This window comes from Geotrypetes seraphini, chromosome 11, assembly GCF_902459505.1.
Source record: "Geotrypetes seraphini chromosome 11, aGeoSer1.1, whole genome shotgun sequence".
NCBI classification, from domain to species: domain Eukaryota; kingdom Metazoa; phylum Chordata; class Amphibia; order Gymnophiona; family Dermophiidae; genus Geotrypetes; species Geotrypetes seraphini.
Window position 1 is genome coordinate 94,080,680 of NC_047094.1, and position 21,890 is coordinate 94,102,569.

At 43.2% G+C, this 21,890-nt stretch overlaps 1 protein-coding gene across 1 annotated transcript in view; it reads left to right on the forward strand.

Annotated features, from left to right (window-relative positions):
• The window catches only part of TAF4 (TATA-box binding protein associated factor 4), a 200,974-nt gene that overhangs the window by 169,037 nt on the left and 10,047 nt on the right, over positions 1-21,890 (forward strand). The window contains exons 13-15 of the mRNA XM_033914827.1: positions 5,284-5,409; positions 15,506-15,562; positions 16,611-16,730. Coding sequence (XP_033770718.1) covers positions 5,284-5,409; positions 15,506-15,562; positions 16,611-16,730 — 303 coding nt within the window. The remainder of the gene's footprint in view (positions 1-5,283; positions 5,410-15,505; positions 15,563-16,610; positions 16,731-21,890) is intronic.

Here is a 21,890-nt window from a genome sequence, read left to right on the forward strand (position 1 = left end):
CAACGGATGCCCTCTTGTTGTCGTGGGACCCTTGAAAAAGAAGATATCTTCCTCCGCCTCGATGCGGCCCGTAAGATACTTGAACATCTCGATCATGTCCCCCCTCTCTCTGCGCTCCTCGAGCGAGTATAGCTGTAATTTGTCAAGCCGTTTTTCGTATGGTAGATCCTTGAGTCCCGAGACCATCCGGGTGGCCATTCTTTGCACCGACTCCAGTCTCAGCACATCCTTGCGATAATGCGGCCTCCAGAATTGCACACAGTATTCCAGGTGGGGCCTCACCATGGATCTATACAATGGCATAATGACTTCCGCCTTACGACTGACGAAACCCCTTCGTATGCAGCCCATGATTTGTCTTGCCTTGGACGAAGCCTGCTCCACTTGATTGGCAGACTTCATGTCCTCACTGACGATTACCCCCAAGTCTCGTTCTGCTACCGTTTTTGCTAGGATCTCGCCATTAAGGGTATAAGACTTGCATGGATTCTGGCTGCCCAGGTGCATAACTTTGCATTTTTTGGCATTGAAGTTGAGTTGCCATGTCCTAGACCATCGCTCCAGTAGGAGTAGGTCGTGCATCATGTTGTCGGGCACTGAATCTTCGTCTGTTGTGCATTTGCCCACTACATTACTAAGTTTGGCGTCATCGGCGAATAATGTTATTTTACCTCGAAGCCCTTCTGCCAAGTCTCTTATAAAGATGTTGAATAGGATTGGGCCCAAGACTGAGCCCTGTGGTACTCCACTAATCACCTCCGTCATTTCGGAGGGGGTGCCGTTCACTACCACCCTTTGGAGCCTACCTCCAAGCCAGCTCCCAACCCATTTCGTCAATGTGTTACCTAATCCTATAGAACTCATCTTGCTCAGTAACCTGCGGTGTGGTACGCTATCGAATGCTTTGCTAAAGTCCAGGTACACGATGTCCAGGGACTCCCCAATATCCAGCTTCCCCGTTACCCAGTCAAAGAAGCTGATCAGGTTGGATTGGCAGGATCTCCCCTTAGTAAATCCATGTTGTCGGGGATCCCGTAGATTCTCCTCATCCAGGATCTTATCTAATTGGTGTTTGATTAGAGTTTCCATTAGTTTGCTCACTATCGATGTTAGACTCACTGGTCTGTAGTTTGCTGTCTCCATCTTTGAGCCTTTCTTGTGGAGTGGAATGACGTTAGCCGTCCTCCAGTCCAACGGGATGCTGCCTGTACTAAGGGAGAGGTTGAAGAGCGCGGACAGTGGCTCCGCCAAGACATCACTCAGCTCCCTAAGCACCCTGGGGTGCAGGTTGTCCGGCCCCATTGCTTTGTTAACCTTGAGCTTTGACAGCTCACCATAGACACTGCTGGGCGTAAACTCAAAGTTACTAAACGGGTCAGCTGAGCCAACCCTTGTCTGTAGCTGAGGGCCGAGCCCTGGCGCTTCTCGGGTGAAGACTGAGCAGAAGTATTCATTTAATAGTTGGGCTTTTTCCGAATCCTTTTCCACATAGTCTCCGTCTGGTTTCCTAAGACGTACAATCCCGCCTGAGTTTTTTCTTCTATCACTGATATACCTGAAGAAGGATTTATCTCCCTTCTGGATGTTCTTTGCTAGAGACTCCTCCATGAGGAATTTAGCCTCCCTGACTGCTGTTTTGACGGCTTTTGATTTGGCCAGGTAGTCTGCTCTAGAGTCCTGCTTCCCTGATTGTTTGTAAGAGATGAATGCTTTTTTCTTCTCCTTGATCAGGTCTGAGATCTCCGTAGTAAACCACTGTGGCTTATTGTTCCTTCGCCGTTTACTTACTGATTTTACATAGCGGTTTGTTGCTTCTTGTATGGTTGCTTTCAAAGTCGACCACATGTCTTCCACGTTATCGGTTTCTTCTTGGCTTTGTAGCGCCTGGTGAACGAAGTCTCCCATTTCTTTGAAATTTGTGTCCTTGAATTTGAGGACTTTGGTTAGTGTAGTAGATTTAGTGAAACCTTTCCTGATATTGAACCATACCATGTTGTGGTCACTGGAGGCCAATGTGTCGCCCACCGAGACCTCTGTGACACTTTCTCCATTAGTAAGTATCAGGTCCAGTATTGCCTGATCCCTTGTCGGTTCCAACACCAGTTGCCTGAGGCTTGCTCCTTTCATAGAGTTTAATAGCCTCCTGCTGCTGCCGGAAGCAGAGGTAAGTGTAACCCAATCCACATCAGGCATGTTGAAGTCACCTAGCAATACTGTGTCCCCACGCAAGGTGATATTTTCTATATATTCGATTATTTCCATACCCCTGACATCATCGGTGGCCCTATACCAGCTGACTTAAAATGCTGCCGCGCTTGTGGTACATGGCCAAAGGGGCCAGGCCCCTTGAGAGCCCGTTGGAGCCAGGTGGAGCAAGGTCTCATTGTTTATTAATCTTTATTTCCTTATTATATGGGGAAACGTAAGGGGAAAATTAAAGCATCCACATCGGTATCTTCAGTTCTGATGGACCATCATTTGACTTTTGGTGGGGTAAATATTTCCCAAGAGAAAAAGGTGGACAAATATCAGGGGCCACTTTGATCTCTCAGGAGCATACTCCTCTGCTCCCTGTGGACTTTCCTGTAGTACAAGGACCTGAAGATAGTCCTGGTGCTTCCTTGGAAGCCTCAGAACCCCAAATAGACCCGGTTATTTCCTTTACTAAAATGCCTAATATATCTTCATATGCAGATGTTTTTGATGGTTCTGATGAAAATTTACAGGATGTGTCTTTAAAACATTTATGGCAAATTAATGCGAGGTTGGAGAAGTTATTGAAATCTGTTATTACTTAATCTCAAGTATTTTCTAAAGAGGTGGTAGAAAAACTAGAAAATGTTGATACTAATAAAAAAGTATTAGATACATGGGTGACTAGAACTGATAAACAGGTTTCTAACTTGCAAAGGTTTTCAATTTCCGCAATGAAAGATTTCCATTCTATTCATTTAAGATTAAAATTAATGGAAACCTCTGCAAGAGCAAAAACCTACATTTAATGAAGTTTCCCAAAACTCATTTAATATCTCCTCAGATTCTTCTTAGTAAGTATCTTAGAGAGATTTTGGAAATAACTAATCCTGATTCAATACCTATTTCAAATATTTATTATATACCAAAAAAACTGAGGAGTGGCTCAGTTGGTTTCTGGTTACTGTACATGAAGAAGGACACAGTACTACTTGAAAGGGTCCAGAGAAGAGCGATTAAAATGGTTAAGGGGCTGAAGGAGTTGCCATACATTGAGAGATTAGAGAAACTGGGCCTCTTCTCTCTTGAAAAGAGGAGACTGAGAGGGGACATGATAGAAACATTCAAGATACTGAAGGGAATAGACTTAGTAGATAAAGACAGGTTGTTCACCCTCTCCAAGGCAGAGAGAACGAGAGGGCACTCTCTAAAGTTAAAAGGGGATAGATTCCATACAAAAGTAAAGAAGTTCTTCTTCACCCAGAGAGTGGTAGAAAAGTGGAACGCTCTTCCGGAGGCTGTTATAGTGGAAAACACCCTCCAGGGATTCAAGACAAATTTAGACAAGTTCCTGCTGAACCAGAACGTACGCAGGTAAGGCTAGTCTCAGGGCACTGGTCTTTGACCCAAGGGCTGCCGCGGGAGCGGACTGTTGGGCACGATGGACCACTGGTCTGACCCAGCAGCGGCAATTCTTATGTTCACAGTTCCTAGAAGATTTTCAGGATTTGATTCCAACTGGATCCACTCTCTTGGTATCCTGTTCGAACGAGAGCGACAAAGTATTGATTATGAAGTTGTATTTTAAGAACAAGATGGTTCCGTTCTGTGGTGCAAAAATACAGATTTTTCCTGACGTGGCAAGGTCCACTCAGTTTAGAAGGAAAGCCTTTTTGGCTATGAAATCTAAGGTGTTGGACAATGGGACAACTTTTTTTTTTTAAGTTCCCGTTTAAGTTTTTAATATCATATTTAAGTAAGGATTATGTATTTTTTGATCCAATGCAATTACAACAATTTTTAGTCCAGTTTGAGAAACAACCATCTGGATGATATTTCCTTTTCTTTCTTTTCTTGTTTTAAGTAATTACAAATTTCTGAAAGAGGAGATGAAATATATTACGCCTATATGATAGGAGGGATAATAAATCCTTCTTTGTGTTTCCTATTTTTATTTCTTATGTTAAATAGAGCTGCATTTCCCCATGGACGTGGGCTAGATGGGATCTTAATATGATATTAAGCTGTATTATTTTTTTCTGTTGAAGTTGCTTTTGTATTCCCATATTCTGTATTTTCTTGATGGATACATTGTAAAAGTTTGATAAATAAAAAAAAAAGAATGTCTTGGTCTCGGTGTTGAGCAATATGTGTGGCTTAAAACAAACAGTGCATTACCCCACTTACACCACCCCTACAGTAAAGTTTGGTGGTGGCAGTACTATGCTATGTGGATGCGTTGCATTAGCAGAGACAGGGAAACTTGTGAACATTGAGGGAAAGATGGATAGCGGATCCTAGAGAAAATCCTGGGTCTGGGGAGAAGATCCACCTTTCATCAGGACAATGACTTAAGTGCAAAACAAAAGCAAAAATGGAGAGGCTGAGCAAGAAGAGGAAAAACAACAACAAAAAAATGTCCTCAAGTCATAGTCAAAGCCCATTGCTAATAGAAAATATGTGACAAGGCTTGAAGAATACAGACCATAAAAGATGCTCAAGCAGTCTGAAGGAACTTGAGTTATTCTGACAATAAGAACAGGCAAAATTGCACTATCCCATTGTATAAAGTTGGTAGACACATCCTGAACAACTCATGGCTTTTATTGCTACAAAAATAGTTTCCACCATGAAGATTTATACAGTCAAGACTTGTTGATTTCTTACCTTTAATGTAGTTGTACTTTCATATTGAAAGTATAGAGTATGTTTGTATAGATCAGTGAAACAAATGCTAGTTTGTTAATTTATTTTAGGATTTATATATTGCAACAATAAGTCAAATATAGGCTTGCTGTAAAGCATTTTAAATTGTGTTTCTAGACAGTAAAATGTGAAAGACTTTTGCAAGGTTTATCTTGTCAGCACAATACAAACAGTACCTGGTTAAATAATATATGGACCCACTAATATGTGGAATACAAACAGTTCTCTGAGAACATTCCCTTTAATGCAAATACCAATTTATCTAGAACCTGGTTATTTTCAAGGGCATAAAGATTGTTTTCAGATAACAGAGTTACTCGACTGTGTGCTCTGAGTTAATAGCTTTTTCTGGTAGCATGAAGTATTTCATTGCATTGTTTGCAGGATGACGAAAGATACGAACAAGCAACTGATGTTCGAACGCAGCTAAAGTTCTTTGAACAACTTGACCAAATAGAAAAACAAAGGAAAGATGAACAAGAACGGGAAATTTTAATGCGAGCAGCAAGGGCAAGTATCTGTTTATTTTATTTTTTTAGATTAATTGCCTGCCTAGTTTTATATTTGGTGTTAAAATCTATATGATCCTTTTATTCATCTCACAAAGTAGAATTCGATAAAGGAGACTTGTGCCTGCCGTATTAAAGAGTTTCCTTTCATATTTGGCTCAATATGTCATCAGCTAAACACATTGGTTTTGTGCCTGATAGCTAGGGGCATGGATTTACTAGAGAGAGGTAGTTAAAAAAAAAAAAAAAAGCATGATCATGTCTGCGCTATTAGCTAATGACTGGATCCTGGGCTCCCACTCCTAGTTCCTGGGTACAGGGAGATGTTCTTGGTTAAAGTACTTCCTCAGAATTTGTTTGTGTAGATTTAGGTAGCTCAAGATGGGTTATATTTGGGCATAGTATGTATAACCCTGTCCCCAGAAGGCTTTGCACAGTCTTTAATATAAATTTTTTTTATTAAAAATTCAATAAACCAACAACAGTATCAGACAATTTTTTCTAGTGCAATAGACACATCATTCTGTAACACTTAGTGTTATGTATTCGATTGCAAGATCCTGTGTAGAGAGCCTCATTTACATTTTTCTGCTCTGCCTTCCATCCCTCTGGGCTGTCGTGTAATTCTTCAGGTTTACTCTGTACACACAAGATGGTAGAAGCCTGTCTGTTCTGCTTGTGTTTATTTTAAATTTAATTTTGTTTTTTTTAAAAATCCGGTTGTGAGACTTTTCCGTGTTGCAGTGGCTCTCAATTTAGGGATTCCCTGACTGCAGAGAACACAGACTTTGAGGGCAGTAGTCTATAGCCAAGAGGCAGCCTGCTTGGCCAGCCTGCATTAACAGTCCGAGAGCTCAGGGACCGCTCCCTTGGGAGCACGGCTCGCTCTAAATTTTGTCCACAGAGAGCTTGAGCACAGGCTGAGTGGCCCTATGCTGTGCTGTTTTTTTTTGTTGGTTTTTTTTTTTACCAGGATCGGGTACTGACTGTGTTTACTTCCCTGAACTTCATGCACGAGTTCTGATGGGGGTTGAGGTCTCAGTTCTGCCGATTGGGCTGAGGACAGTCTGAAGATGCAAGCTATCCGGATGTCCAGGCTTGTCTGAAGCAAAAGTTCTGTGGCTGCAGTTTCAGCATTTTTGCAGCTTCCAGCACCAGCATGGTACAGTGAGTAAGGCTATGACAGCCTATGATAAAAATTGGGGGGGGGGGGGGTACTTTAAAAGTGATTTTTAAAGGTTTCTGGGGCTAGGAACAGGGTACCCCACCTCTAAAATCCTGTTTCCTGAATTTTTTTTACCCCCTTATTTAGCTCCCTCAAGCCATTTGGGGCACTAAAATTGCTGCTGCGATGGCCATTTTGGATTTCCCGATTTTAAAAGAAAAGCTATCTCCCTCAAAACACCTCTAATTAACCCAAAATCAGTTTAAATGGACTCCTCAGGCCAGGATACTAAAGATTCATGCCTTCGACAAGGTACCACACGAAAGACTGCTAAGGAAGCTATGGAACCATGGGGTGCAAGGGGTGGTCCACCGATGGATCAAAAACTGGCTGGCGGACAGGAAACAGAGGGTTGGAGTAAAGGGCCATTACTCAGATTGGAAATGGGTCACGAGCGGAGTTCCACAGGGGTCGGTGCTGGGACCGCTTCTGTTCAATATATTTATTAACGACCTGGAGGCGGGAACAAAATGTGAGGTTATTAAATTTGTGGATGACACTAAACTATACAGCAGGGTCAAAAACATGGAGGACTGCGAAGACCTCCAAAAAGATCTGACAACGCTGGAAGAGTGGGCCAAAAAATGGCAAATGAGCTTCAACATAGGGAAATGCAAGGTCATGCATGTTGGGAAAAAGAACCCGATGTTCACTTACAAGATGGGGGGATCACCGCTAGGGGTGAGCAACCTTGAAAGACACAACATTGAAGGCGTCGGCGCAGTGCGCCACAGCCTCAAGGAAAGTGAACAGAATGTTGGGTATCATTAAGAAAGGTATCACGACCAGGACGAAGGAAGTCATCCTGCCACTGTATCATGCAATGGTGCGCCCACACCTGGAGTACTGTGTCCAGTACTGGTCGCCATACCTCAAGAAGGACATGGCGGTACTTGAGAGAGTCCAGAGAAGAGCAACTAAGCTATTAAAGGGTATGGGGGACCTCTCATATACTGACAGACTGAAAAAGCTGGGGCTTTTCTAGCTGGAAAAGCGACAACTTAGAGGAGACATGATAGAAACCTTCAAGATCATGAAGGGCATAGAAAAAGTGGACAAGGACAGATTTTTCAAACTATGGGGAACCACAAGTACGAGGGGGCACTCAGTGAAATTGAGAGGGGAGAGGGGAAAGGTTTAGAACAAATGCCAGGAAGTTCTTTTTCACCCAGCAGGTGATGGATACATGGAACGCGCTACCGGAGGATGTGATAAGCAGAAGCACGCTACAGGGCTTCAAAGAAGGTCTGGACAGGTACCTGGAGGACAAAGAGATTGAGGGGTACAAATAAGAGTAGAAGGATAGGATTAGAGGTAAATTGCAAAATTAGTCAGAGACCACTGTTCAGGCAGTGGGCCTGATGGGCCGCCGCGAGAGCGGACCGCTGGGCGAGATGGACCTCTGGTCTGCCTCAGCGGAGGCAACTTCTTATGTTCTTATGTTCAGATTTGTGCTGGATGGCTGATCGAGGACGGCCGTGTTCCAAGTGATATGAGAGCCATTGGCTTAGCTCCTCTAATCCTTCTGGAGGTATGAGGTCCCTCTTGGATTGAGTTTCAGGTCAAAAATCCCGGTTAGAGCTAGAAACTGGCAAAAGGATGTCCCTGGGGAAGCATAGCCATGTGTATACTCTGAAACTCCAGAGTGGACTGCAGGAGCACCTGCCAGAGCCTTTTGGGCATCCTGGTTTGGGTTTTGCTCCAGAATTTATAAGCATGATGTATGAAGCGTACCTAAATTACAGTGGTTGCAGTGACCCCTTGGTGGTCACGACAGTGGTAGCAGGGCTATTCCCTCTAAGGATGCATTTTCCCTGCAGCAAAGCCATGTGCAAGATGCGGGAGTACAGTCAGAAGAGGACTGGGATGAAGTGAATTCAGTATTATACCTTTACTCCCCCTGTCAGGGTCCTCCATATTAGGAGAATCTGCATTGTGCCTTGGAGAGTCAGGCTCTGACCAAATGGCAGCCCTGGATCTCAGAGAGGACCTGTGCGCAGGCTGTTCAAGCCATCAGTGCTTTTGGAGATTATTACTGAGCCTTCACAGTGTTCGCTCATGAGCAGCACCAAGGCTCAGACCACATTACTAAGATGCTCACAGACCATTGGGAGGTCCTGGAATGGCTTCTTCGGGTAGCTAAGGCTATGACAACACTTTACACGGTGAATGCTGAGTTTCATCAGCTGTTCGGTCCACCAAAGGTGGATTCCCTAGAGGCATAGGTTACACAGCGTTCTTCACTTCCTAGTGAAGGGGGGGAGCAGTGTTGAAGGATACACAGGACCACAGACTGGACTTTGTTCTTAAGAGGCAATTTGAGGCCACAGCATTGGGGTTGAAAGCAGCAGCATCGTTGTATTCAAGGTTTCATCGTGCTCTGGGAGTGGATGCCAATGCAGAGCCCCAGTTTCTTATGCTGAGAGTGGCAGATGCTCTGTACAATCTATTCAGGATCCTGAGCAAGGTTTCTGCATATGGTATTTCCACTCATAGAATGCTTTGGATCAGACAGTAGGTGGGAGATTCATCCTCGAAAGCTATGCTGAACAAATTGCCGTTAAGAGTCAATTGCTCTTTGGTAAGGGCTGAATGATCTTATGGCCAGTGTGCAGGATCGTAAACCATAGTCTTTACCAGACAGCAGACCAAGGGCCCCTAGGGGTTCAGGTTGAGTTAATTTTCGTGGTTCTTAGTATTTTCACTAGTACTTGGGAGGACCTTTGGTCCAGAGATCTTTTTAAGGCTCGAGACCGATTTGGGGGCGCTAAGCGTCTACAGTCTTCTGGATCTCATTCCACAGTGGCCTCCAAGAAACAGTTCTGATGCCATGTCAGGATCTGTACCTTCAAGGATAGGAGGAAGGTTGTCTGCTTACTGGGAGGCGTGGTTGAAGATCACATCAGACCGATGCATATTGGAAATTATTCAGGAGGTGTACAAGCTTGAATTCTTTCTTTCCCTTCTGGACCTCTTTCTGGATACTCCAGTGGGGAAACCAGAGAAGGTGGTTCGAGTCCCAGCGACAGTAAAGAGGCTTTTAGATTTAACAGCCATAGAAGCTGTCCTGGATAAAGAGTCAGACTCAAGCAGATACTCCATATAGTTTATTGTACCCAAATGAGACTCAGAAGACTTGAGGTCGATTCTGGATCTGAAATCGGCCAATGCAGCTCTCAAGAGACTGCGCTTCCACATGGAAATGGTAGGGTCAGTCATTGCCTCTTTTGTCACAGGGGGAATTTCTTGCCTCGCTGAACTTGACAGAGGCGTATTTGCATATCCCCATTTTCCCGAGGAAGTTCTTGAGGTTCCATGTTCTAGATCACCACTTCTAGTTCTCAGCTCTTCCATTTGGACTGGCCATGCTTGCAGAAAAAGTAAATGAATTCCAAAAATTCATAGGAATCTGGCGTCAATTTTAAATTGTATAAAGATGAATGGCACATACACCCACAAATGATAAAAATACTGAAAACAAAGGAGCATAAAGAGGGGCTAGGGTCTCAGACTTCCGATAATCGCCAGGGTCCACTATAAATGCGCCTGTTTAACTTTCAAAATCCTATATGGTATCCTCCCTCCCTTTATCCCTCTTTCTTGGAATTCCTCAAACCCTAATACCACCAGATCCTCCCACAAATTAAAACTATCCTTCCCCTCGCTAAAAGGTATTTCCCACACAGGAAAGCTAGGGACCTCCCTCCACTTCAAAATCACTGAGCTCTGGAACAACCTTACCTCCCCTCTTCGGAACTTGAGCTCTCTCCAAGTTTTCCGTAAACATCTGAAAACCTGGCTTTTCTCAAAAAATGTAAGTCTCCCTCCAACTTAGGAATCAAGGAAACTCTTATATCTTGGCATCCCAAGTCCTCTAAATTTTCTTCACACTTCTACCTCTAACCCTCTGTTGTAGTTCCTTCCTATTTCTCCTACTGTAAACCGCACCGAGCTCTACGAACATGGAGATGATGCGGTATACAAACCTAAGGATTAGATTAGATTAGACTACCCTGTCATCTGGAGTTACTCTTACAGGGCTTATTCACCCTGGAGGATCTGGAGCTCTTTGGTCTTATAGCATGGCTCTTGAGCATGTAACCTTAGCATTCAAAGACTATTCAGAGGTGGTGATTTCCACTTTCCTGAAGTCCAAGAAACAGTTAACCTTGGCCACCTATATGAAGGCCTTGAGGTACATCCAAGGCTGAAGTGCCTAGAAGAGAGAGAACCTGGTCATAGCACCAGTGTCATTGGTTCTAGCTTTCCTTCAAGAAGGGCTTGAGAAAGGACTAGTGGTTGGTTCCCTCAAAGTACAGATAGCAGGTCTCTTGTGCTTCAGATCCCGATCTAATAGAAGGACATTGATCTCTCATCCGGATGTGGCCAGATTTTTGAAGGGAGCATTACATCTGCATCCTTCAGTACATCAACCTTTTCCAACGTGGAGTTTTAATCTTGTTTTGCCTTTGGAGATGGTGTCATCGTTGGACTTGACAGTTAAAATAGCATTTTTAGAGGTGGTTACATCAGCACTAGAGAATGACACGGTGGCGGTTTACCCGCGGCCACCGCATTTTAGCCGCGGGTCACCCGCTGAAAACGGGGAAGAAAACTAGCAGTCGCTGCGGCGACGGGGACAAGGCCATTCACCGCCAGCGGGGCGGTGAATGGTCTTGTCCCCGCAGTGAGGCATGAAGGATCGCGCGGTCCCCGCAGCTCACACCAGCCTGCCCAATCGATTCTAGTGTTTAGCCAGCTCTCTCCCTTCTCCTCACCTTAGTTTGTAGATTTTCTTTTTCGGCGACCCGCACGCTATCAGAGAGCCGCACACGCGCGGCTGCTCAGTGTTCAATCTTCTGCTCTGACGCAACCGGAAACAGGAAGTTGCAGCAGAGCAGAAGATTGAACACTGAGCAGCCGCGCGTGCGCGGCTCTCTGATAGCGTGCGGGTCGCCGAAAAAGAAAACCTATAAACTAAGGTGAGGAGAAGGGAGAGAGCTGGCTAAACACTAGGATCGATTGGGCAGGCAGGTAGTGGCTGCGGGGACCGTGCGATCGCTAGTGTTCCCGGCTCAAATTGAAAGGAGGGAGTGAAAGGGAAAAGGATTCTGGGCCAAGGGGATGAAGATGGAAAGAAAAACCCACAGCAGGAAAGAAAGGGAAGGACAGGCAGGTGAGCCAGATGCTAGAAGCAGGGGGGGGGGGGGAAGAAAGAGGGAAAAAAGCTAGATGGGGTTGAAAAGAAGAGACACACTGGTATGGAAGAGGAAGATAGGGGAAATCTGGACACAGGAAGGTAACAGAAAGAGGGGAAATTATGTGCATGGGGCATAGGGACAGAGACATAAAGGGGACATGCCATGGGGATGGTATATGGACACAGGGGGGGGGGCAATGGCAGATACATAAGGGAGATATTAGAAATGGGGAAAATAGGAGCACAGAAGCGAGATGGTTTGTGGGGATGGGACAGGGACCGAGCTCGCAGGCTCCAGTGGCTTGCACAAATTACATTGTAACGTGCCATGAAAATAAGAGGGAGGAAGGTAGATAGATAGGCCACGCGAGAGGAGCTGAAGGGTGGTAGAAAGGAACAGATGGTAAAGGAGGGAGGGAAGGGTGGTGGTGGAAAGGAATAGGACAGACATTGAAGGAAGGTGGAGAGGAACAGACCCTGAAGGGAAATGTGGAAGACAGAATGGGAAGAATACAGATGCCAGACTATGGGGGAGCGGAGGGAAGAAGATGGGTGCTAGACCAATTGGGGGGGGGGAGTGAAGGGAGAGGCACAGTAACAGCAAATGGAAGACGCAGAGAGAAGACACACAGTGGATGGAAGGAATTGAATGAGAAGATGTGGAAAGCAGAAACCAGACAACAAAGGTAGAAAAAAAATTCTATTTATTTTTTGCTTTAGTTGTGTTGATAAAAATTTATAAACAAAGCCCTGCCAGCTGAACATCTCTTTCTCTAGTTCAGCAGCAGGAACTTTGATTTATAAGAAAGGAATAAGCTAAATATTACAGTACTAAGGCTTATATGGATGCAGCGGGGACGGTGACGGGGCGGTGAATGGGATGGCAGTGGCGGTGACGGGGCGGTGAAAGGGATGGCGGTGACGGTGACGGGGCGGTGAAGGGAACGGCGATGACGGGGCGGTGCAGAGGATGGTGGGCCGGTGACGGGGCGGTGACGGGGACAGATTTTTTCCCCGTGTCATTCTCTAATCAGCACATCAGGTGTCTGAACTACAGGTTTTATGCTACAGAAAACTTTTTCTCAGGGTTTCGAAAATGGATGTTTCACTGAGAACAATTACCTCTTTCTTACTGAAAGTAGTCTCCAGTTTTCACGTCAACCAGGAAATACAGTTGCTGGCCTTCATGCCCTCGGGATTCAAGAAGAGTGACAGAACTCTGAAATTGCTGAATATTCGCAGTGTTGCTTCGTTATCTGGAATTGACGAATGAGCTTCAACTGTTGGATCAGCTCTTTGTGCTAGAGCAGCGGTGTCAAAGTCCCTCCTCGAGGGCCGCAATCCAGTCGGGTTTTCAGGATTTCCCCAATGAATATGTATGAGATCTATTTGCATGCACTGCTTTCATTGTATGATAATAGATCTCATGCATATTCATTGGGGAAATCCTGAAAACCCGACTGGATTGCGGCCCTTGAGGACTAACTTTGACACCTGTGTGCTAGAGGGTTCCAGCCGCTGGGGCAGGCCTGCTTCAAAAGCGACCATTTCTAGATGGATTTGTATGGCCATTTCTTCAGCTTATATTGGTAGCGGAAAGCAATCGCCAGTAGCCATAAAGGCCCATTCCACTAGAAGCATAGCTTCCTCCTGGGTGGAGTCTAGAGCAGTTTCCCCTGAAGAAATTTGTAGAGCGGCCACATGGTCTTCCCTCCATACTTTCACAGAGTTTTATAGGATAGATGTAGCGGCCAGTTTGGATACTGCATTTAGACCTTTATTACTTTCAGCAGGCTCATCTGTTCTGCCCTAGATTCTAGGGACTACTTTGATACGTCCCAAGTATTCCAGAATGGTGTTCCTATTTCACTAGAAGGAATGATTAGGTACTTACCTTAATAATCTTCTTTCTAGTAAATAGGCCCATTATTCTGGAAGTCCACCCTGACAGATGTACATTAGCCTGCTTGCTGTCTCGGACATATTTGTGTTATCGGATTCTTGGTTTCTTTCCTCTGTACAGTACAGTCAAGAATAGGGAGAACTACTATTATTGTGAAGAGACCATTGATTATCTTTCAGAACTCCAAGACTGTTAGTGAATGTTGTGCTCGGTAGGTAGCCTGTTCATTCCATCATGTTATAGGGTTAAATGTTTAGATGTTTCATGATTATTTTGTGTTATATGTTGTGATATGAACAGAACAGACTTGTTTCTCGGGGAGAGTTCCCATACCCCTTCCTGGTATGTTTTCTCTTCTAGGGCTGACCATCTGCTTTGATACAAACTGAGGAATTACAGAAAAGCCCAGAGGGGATGGGGGGCAGAGCAGAAAAATGTAAATGAGACTCTTTACACAGGATCTCGCTATCAGAGATACATAACCCAAAGTGTTCCAGAATGACATGCCTATTTACTAGAAAGAAGATTATCAAGGTAAGTACCTAATCTTTCCTTTTTTTTAGTGTAACTTAATAAGTCCATCTCTTAATTACGCCCTCCTTTACCCCAAAGAATACAAATCCCATCTTCATATACTGTGTTGGGGGTAACCCATGTGTCCAGGCTCTTCTGACCCCTGCCATCCTATTCAGTAAATTATTTGATTTTCCTCACCCCTGGGCCCATGGACAACCTTTGCAAATAGTTCAGTGTGAATCTTGACCAGAACTTTCCCTTCAAAGCAAAACTACATATCCTTGTAGATGAGGACTGAAGATATCTTTCCCAAATTAACAGATGAGTTTTTGATGCTTGGATGTACTTCAAAATCAGAACATTCAACGTTTCTCCAGTGCCAAAAAAACAGTGGTGAATTTTGAACCCAGTGAAAAAGAATACACTTCTTCCCTATTGTCTATCCTGTATTTAAAAATTTCTTAAGACCTTGTTCCTGACTTATAAAGCCTTAAGGTTGTACCTGAGGTACTGAGTAAAGGTCACAAGGAATGTCAATGAAATTTATAATTTACTAGTTTTTTAGCCCGTTACATTAACGGGTGGTAGACTTAGGCCTTCCTTCCTTCCTTTCCCTTCCCTTCCTAACTATCCAGCGTCCGCTAGTCCGGCCCGCTTTGCATTATCAAAGTGGGCCGGCCTAGTTAATGCCCCGCTGCTGGCCGGGGGTTGAGAAGGAGAGGTGTCAGAGATTGGGGCAGGAACGATGCTGGGGAAACCGTCACAAACCGCCGAAGGCTCCTACTGCGCATGCGGCAACATGGAGCCACGAATCAAGGATAATGGTCGTACTGCACATGCGCGCTAAGGGTTTTATTATAGCGGATTATTTATATTCTACTTTTATTTAAAATGGATTACAGTAAAACATACATAATAAATTTGAACCCTGGCTTCCTTCGTTCTCTCACATCTCTGCTCTAAATGCTGCTCCTTCCCCTTTCTTTACCATTTTGGCCTTTATTTTATGTGTATATTTATATTTTTAAATTATTTCTTTTGTTTATTAGTATTTTGAGGGTAATGTTTTAATAAAAGGTGAGGGTTTGGTATGATGTTGCCCCATGACTGGTGTGGAACTCCTATTCCTGTCTTGTAGTTGCTGTTAAGTTGTGCATGTGTATGTGAAGTCAACATTTACAAGGTAATAAATAAGTAATGTGTAATAGTACAATTTCTATAAATTAATATTTTTTCCTATCCCTAATATACAGTCTCGATCTAGACAAGAAGATCCAGAGCAGCTGAGGTTGAAACAGAAGGCCAAGGAGGTATGTGTTACTTGTTCTCTAAAGTCAATGTTTTAAAGCCCTTGAAATGGGATGTGCCGTGGGGGAGGTGGCGCTGTTTACTCTGCTCTATTAGCTGTTTAACTGGACTTTATGCATATGCCTACTATACATCCACATTAAACAGCTAACTTGGAAAATACTCTGTTGGGTTGGGTATTACTCCTACTACTAGTTTCTATAGCACTACTAGAGGTATGCAGTGCTGTACACATTATATGCAGGTACTTCTCTGTCCCTGGTGGGCTCACGATCCTAAGTTTTTCGTATCTGGGGCAGTGGAGGATTAAGTGACTTGCCCAGGATCACAAGGAAACTGCAGTGGGAATTGAGCCCAGTTCACCAGGATCAAAATCTGCTGCACTAACCATTACACTACTCCTCCACTCCAAATTAGTGAGAGAAGCAGGATTAGAACCCTTGTTTTCTTTGGTGGCACCCTACTTGCTCTAACCAGTAGGTAAAGCAGAGCAGTTCACACTGATTCAAGAGATAACTAACTGCATTGTGCATTATCTGTCATATAATTGGAGGGTAATTCTAGAATGACACACCTAACAGAGGTGCTGGTGGTTATGAGTCCTATTTTAAGCCTGCTTTTCTTTATGGAATGCGGAATGCTAGTTCTAATTGAAAATGTTCTGTTTAAGACACAAGCACTTATAGCAGCCCTGTAGCTGGTATAAATGTCTGCACCTAGTTGTGGGCTAGGATTCATACTATTTATTGCCTTCTACAATTTTTGTGCATACTTAATATGTGTAAATGACTAAAATACTGCCATTTGCAGGTCTTCCTGCTACCTGCAAATGGGTGGCACCTTCCCCAGTTAACTCCTTCAAGTGTGGCACTGGACTTTTCTTTGTATTACAATGCCAGGGGAGCCACTAACTGTTAACACAGAGGATTTGCAGTTAACATGTTAATTTTACAGCATGGTAACAACAAAACTTTAGCATGGTTTAGTAAATTGAGACCTTGGAAAGGAATAGAGATGCTTTACCATTTTTTCCCCTTTAATGTTACTTAGATGCAGCAACAGGAATTAGCACAAATGAGGCAGCGGGATGCCAACTTAACTGCATTAGCTGCAATAGGACCTCGAAGGAAACGGAAAGTGGACTCTCCGGGACCTGGATCAGGATTAGAGGTATGGATCAATATTAAGCCCGCAAAACAGAGAGATGACAATATCCCATTCTTGTGTACGTACTCTTTTTGCTCCTGGAGGGGACGAAATAAAGGAGGGTTGACTTTGATTAATTATCTATTTACATTTTCCTTTTATTTTTTTTTTTAAACTTAATTAAGAAAAATCCACAGTTAAATAGAGAATAGTTCCTTTCTTCATGCCCAGTCCTCGAGATTTGCACATAGTCTCTCATGCATATTCATCAGGGGTATCCTGAAAATCTAACTTATTAGTAGCCTTTGACCAGGAGTGAAGGGCAAGGGAATAGGCAGTTTTTGATAAACAATTGTTAAATTAATTAACATAAGAGTTTGCATGCTGGGACAGACCAAAGGTCCATCAAGCCTGTTTCCAACAGTGGCCAAAACAGGTCATAAGTACCTGGCAGATTTTATGCTGCTTATCCTAGGAATAAGAAGTGGATTTCTTCAAGCCATCTCAATGGTTTATTGACTTATTTTAGGAAATTATCCAAACCTTTTTTAAACTCTGCTAAGCTAAGACATCATATATCACCCCATAGACATCGTATATCTCAATTTCCAAAAAGCCTTTGACAAGGTACCCCACGAGCGCCTACTGAGGAAACTGTGGAGCCATGGGGTGGTAGGGGACGTGCACAGATGGATCAGAAATTGGCTGGCGGATAGGAAACAGAGGGTGGGAGTAAAGGGACACTACTCAGACTGGAAAGGGGTCACAAGTGGGGTCCCACAGGGGTCAGTGTTGGGACCACTGCTGTTCAATATATTCATAAACGACCTGGAAACAGGGACAAAGTGCGAAGTTATAAAATTCACGGATGACACAAAACTCTCCAGTAGAGTCAGAACAGTTGAGGATTGCAAAGAATTACAAGGAGACCTGAACAGACTGAATGAGTGGGCAAAGAGATGGCAGATGAGCTTCAATTTAGAAAAATGTAAGGTCTTGCATGTGGGGAAGGGGAACCCAATGTACAGCTATACAATGGGAGGGAGGGTACTGGGGGAAGGGAGCCTAGAAAAAGACTTGGGGGTATTGGTGGATAGAACAATGAAGCCAGCGGCGCAATGTGCAGCAGCCTCAAAGAAAGCGAACAGAATGTTGGGCATAATCAAAAAGGGTATCACTACCAGAACGAAGGAGGTTATTCTACCATTGTATCGAGCGATGGTTTGCCCACATCTGGAGTACTGTGTCCAGTACTGGTCGCCGTACCTTAAAAAGGATATGGCGATTCTCGAGAGGGTCCAGAGAAGAGCAACAAGGATGATAAAGGGCATGGAAAACCTTTCGTATGCTGAAAGGTTGGAGAAGCTGGGGTTCTTTACCCTGGAGAAGCGGAGATTAGAGGGGACATGATAGAGACTTAAAAAATCATGAAAGGCATAGAGAAGGTGGAGAAGAACAGATTCTTCAAGCTAACCGGGCCAACAAAAACAAGAGGGCATTCAGAAAAATTGAAAGGAGACAGATTCAAAACGAACACTAGGAAGTTCTTCTTCACTCAGAGGGTGGTGGACACCCGGAATGTGCTCCCAGAGGAGGTGATAAGGCAGACTACAATATTGGGCTTCAAAAAAGGATTGGATGACTTCCTGAAGGAGAAGAGGATTGAAGGGTATAGGTACAGGTACTAAATGAATAGGGGATAAATAATTTAGGTAAGGACCAATTACAAGTCACGGACCTGGGGGGCCGCTGCGGGAGCGGACTGCTGGGCACGATGGACCCCTGGTCTGACCCGGCAGAGGCAATACTTATGTACTTACTAACTGCTTTCACCACATTCTCTGGCAACAAATTCCAGAGTTTAATGACACATATTTTCTCCGGTTTGTTTTAAATCTACTACTTAGTAGCTTCATCACATGCCCCCTAGTTCTAATATTTTTGGAAAGAGTAAACAAACAATTCACATCTACTCTTTCCATTCCACTCAGTATTTTATAGACCTCTATCATATCTACCCTGAGTCATCTCTTCTCCAAGCTGAAGAGCCCTAGCAGCTTTAGCTTTCCTTATAGGGAAGTTGTCCCATCCCTTTTATCATTTTTGTTGCCTTTCTCTGTTCCTTTTCTAATTCTGCTATATCTTTTTTGAGATACGGCAACCAGAATTGCACACAGTATTCAAGGTGTGGCCATACCATAGAGCGACAAAGGCATTATAACATTTTCATCTTTGTTTTCCATTCCTTTCCTTATAATTCCTAATTAAATCTATTCAAGCAGAATTGCACCTTGATAAGTTTTCAGATACATTAAGGGGATTTGCAATGACAGCTGATCAAGTGTTTCCAATCTTCACTGCCTAAAGGATGAGAGATAATGGACCTGAATCACAACAAAGGAGATTTAAGTTAGATGTTGGAAAAAGCTTTCTGAGCGTAAGGATTATCAAGTATTGGAATGAATTGTCTATGGTGGTAGCAGACTCACTATCATTGATGGTTTTTAAAAGCAGTTTAGACCAGTTCTTCTCAAACTTTTAGTGCCCTCCCCAATGATTGTATCCAAATACAATTGTGTTACCCCTTAGAGGTACAGAATAATGATGTACTTAGATGATGATACCCAAAGCAGGTTTTGTGGGATCTTAATTGACAGTTTGGGAAGCTCTGGATTAGACATCTATTTGGGATGTTTAGATACAGAGAGCAGAACACATGGGCTGACTTCTTGAGAGTCCTCTCCATTCCTGTTTCTCTATGGCTATGTGGTACATAAGAATATAAGAAAAGCATTACTGGGTTAGACCAATGGTCCATCAAGCCCAGTAGCCCGTTCTCATGGTGGCCAATCCAGGTCACTAGTACCTGGCCAAAAGTCAAGGTGTAGCAATATTTCATGCTACCAATACAGAGCAAGCAGTGGCTTCCCTCGTTTCTTTCTCAATAACAGACTATGAACTTTTCCTCCAGGAACTTGTCTAAACCTTTCTTAAAACCAGCTACACTATCCGCATTTTTTAATAATTGTTAGTAGTTGTAATGGAAAAATGTCAATTTGTATTAAGTATGGGAACACATGAAGCTACCATTAAATATAAAATAATTCTGAAATGTACAAAGTTTTGTGTACACCAACAATTCAGTTGATATCCGGGGAGTTGTAGCCTGCTGGTAGTAATCTAGTGACTTCATGTTGCTAGTTTCTGCTTCTTTTCTGTGTTCTTGATTCTGCCTTTGACAGAATGAGGAGTGCATTTGCAATGTTACAATCTCACTGCTCTGGTTGTATCACTTTCATAAAAGAAATAAAAATTATACTCTTCAAGAAATCCCTAAAGAAATCATAATTCTATAAATTCCCCCTTTCTCCCCACTAACTTCCTGACTCCCCGAAACTACCAGATCTTTTCTATTATTTCCTGGAAATGACCAGATATCTTCTTTGTACTCCACCTTCTAGAACTCTTCTGTAATCCGCCTTGATCCGCAAGGTAATGGCAGAATATAAATCTCTAATGTAATGTAATATAATTGTGTATAAAGACCCTTGGGCCCATTCACTTTGCCCATTTCATAAGAACACGAGTTTCCATATAGGGACAAATCAAATTAATCAAACCCAGTATCCTGTTTCCAACAATAGCCAACTCAGCTCAGAAGTACCTGGCAAAATATCAAAGAAGAAAACAGATTTTATTTTGCTTATCCTAGAAATAAGCAGTGGATTTTCCTGTCCATCTTAATAATGTCTTATGGACTTTTCTTTTAGGAAATTATGCAAACCTTTCTTAAACCAAGCTAAGCTAACTGCTTTCAGTACATTCTCTGGCAACGAATTCCAGAGTTTAATTACACATTTGAGAAAAGAAACATTTTCTCCGTTTTGTTTTAAATCTACTACTTAGTAGTTTCATTGCATGCCCCCTAGTCCTAGTATTTTATGGAAGGAGAAAACAAGCGATTCACATTTCCCTGTTCCACTCCACTCACTATTTTATAGTTCCATGACTATAATCTAAAGGTTCTTATGCTTCTGGGTTCTAGAATGTGCTGTCATTTGAAAGATATGGAAAATTGTAATAGACATAGAAAGATAGAAAAAAGTCTGCCCATCCATTCCTTCTACTATCACTTCTGCTCCTTTAGTGTCCTATGTACTTTTCCCACTGTTTTTTTTTAGTTCAAGTACAATTTCCATCTCCCATCACCTCCACTGGGAGGCTGTTCCATGAATTCTCCATCCTTTCAGAGAAGAAGTGTTTCCTCAGGTTACTTCTGAGTCTGCTCCTTTCATCTTCATCCTGTGCCTCCTCATTCCAGAGCTTCTTTTCAATTGAAAGAGACTTACCTCCTGTGTATTTATGCCACATTAGTGTTTAAAGGGTCCACCTTGGGGATTAGCACCCAAGAAAAGGATCTGGGTATCATCGTAGACAATACGATGAAACCTTCCGCCCAATGTGTGGCAGCGGCCAATAAACAAACATGATGCTAGGAATTATTAATAATGGAATGGTTAATAAGACTAAGAATGTTATAATGCCCCTTATTGCTCCATGGTGCAAACTCATCTGGAGTATTACATTCAATTCTGGTCTCCTTATCTCAAGAAAGATATAGTGGTGCTAGAAAAGGTTCAAAGAAGAGCGACCAAAATGTTAAAGGGGATGGAACTCCTCTTGTATGAGGAAAGACTAAAATGGTTAGGACTCTTCGGGCTCTTCAGCTTGGAAAAGAGACGGCTGAGGGGAGATATGATTGAAGTCTGCAAAATCCTGAGTAGAGTAGAACGAATACAAGTGGATTGATTTTTCACGCTGTCAAAAATTACAAAGACTAGGGGACATTCAATGAAGTTACAGGGAAATACTTTTAAAACCAATGGGAGGAATTTTTTTTTCACTCAGCGAATACTTAAGCTCTGGAACGCATTGCCAGAGAATGTGGTAAGAGCGAATAGTGTAGCTGGTTTTAAGAAAGGTATGGACAATTTCCTGGAGGAAAAGTCCATAGTCTGTTATTGAGAAAGACATGGGAGAATCTGGATCGGTAGCATGGAATATTGCTACTCCTTGAATTTTGACCAGGTACTAGTGACCTGGATTGGCCACTGTGAGAACGGGCTACTGGGCTTGATGGATCATTGGTCTGACCCAGTAAGGCTATTCTTATGTTCTTATGTA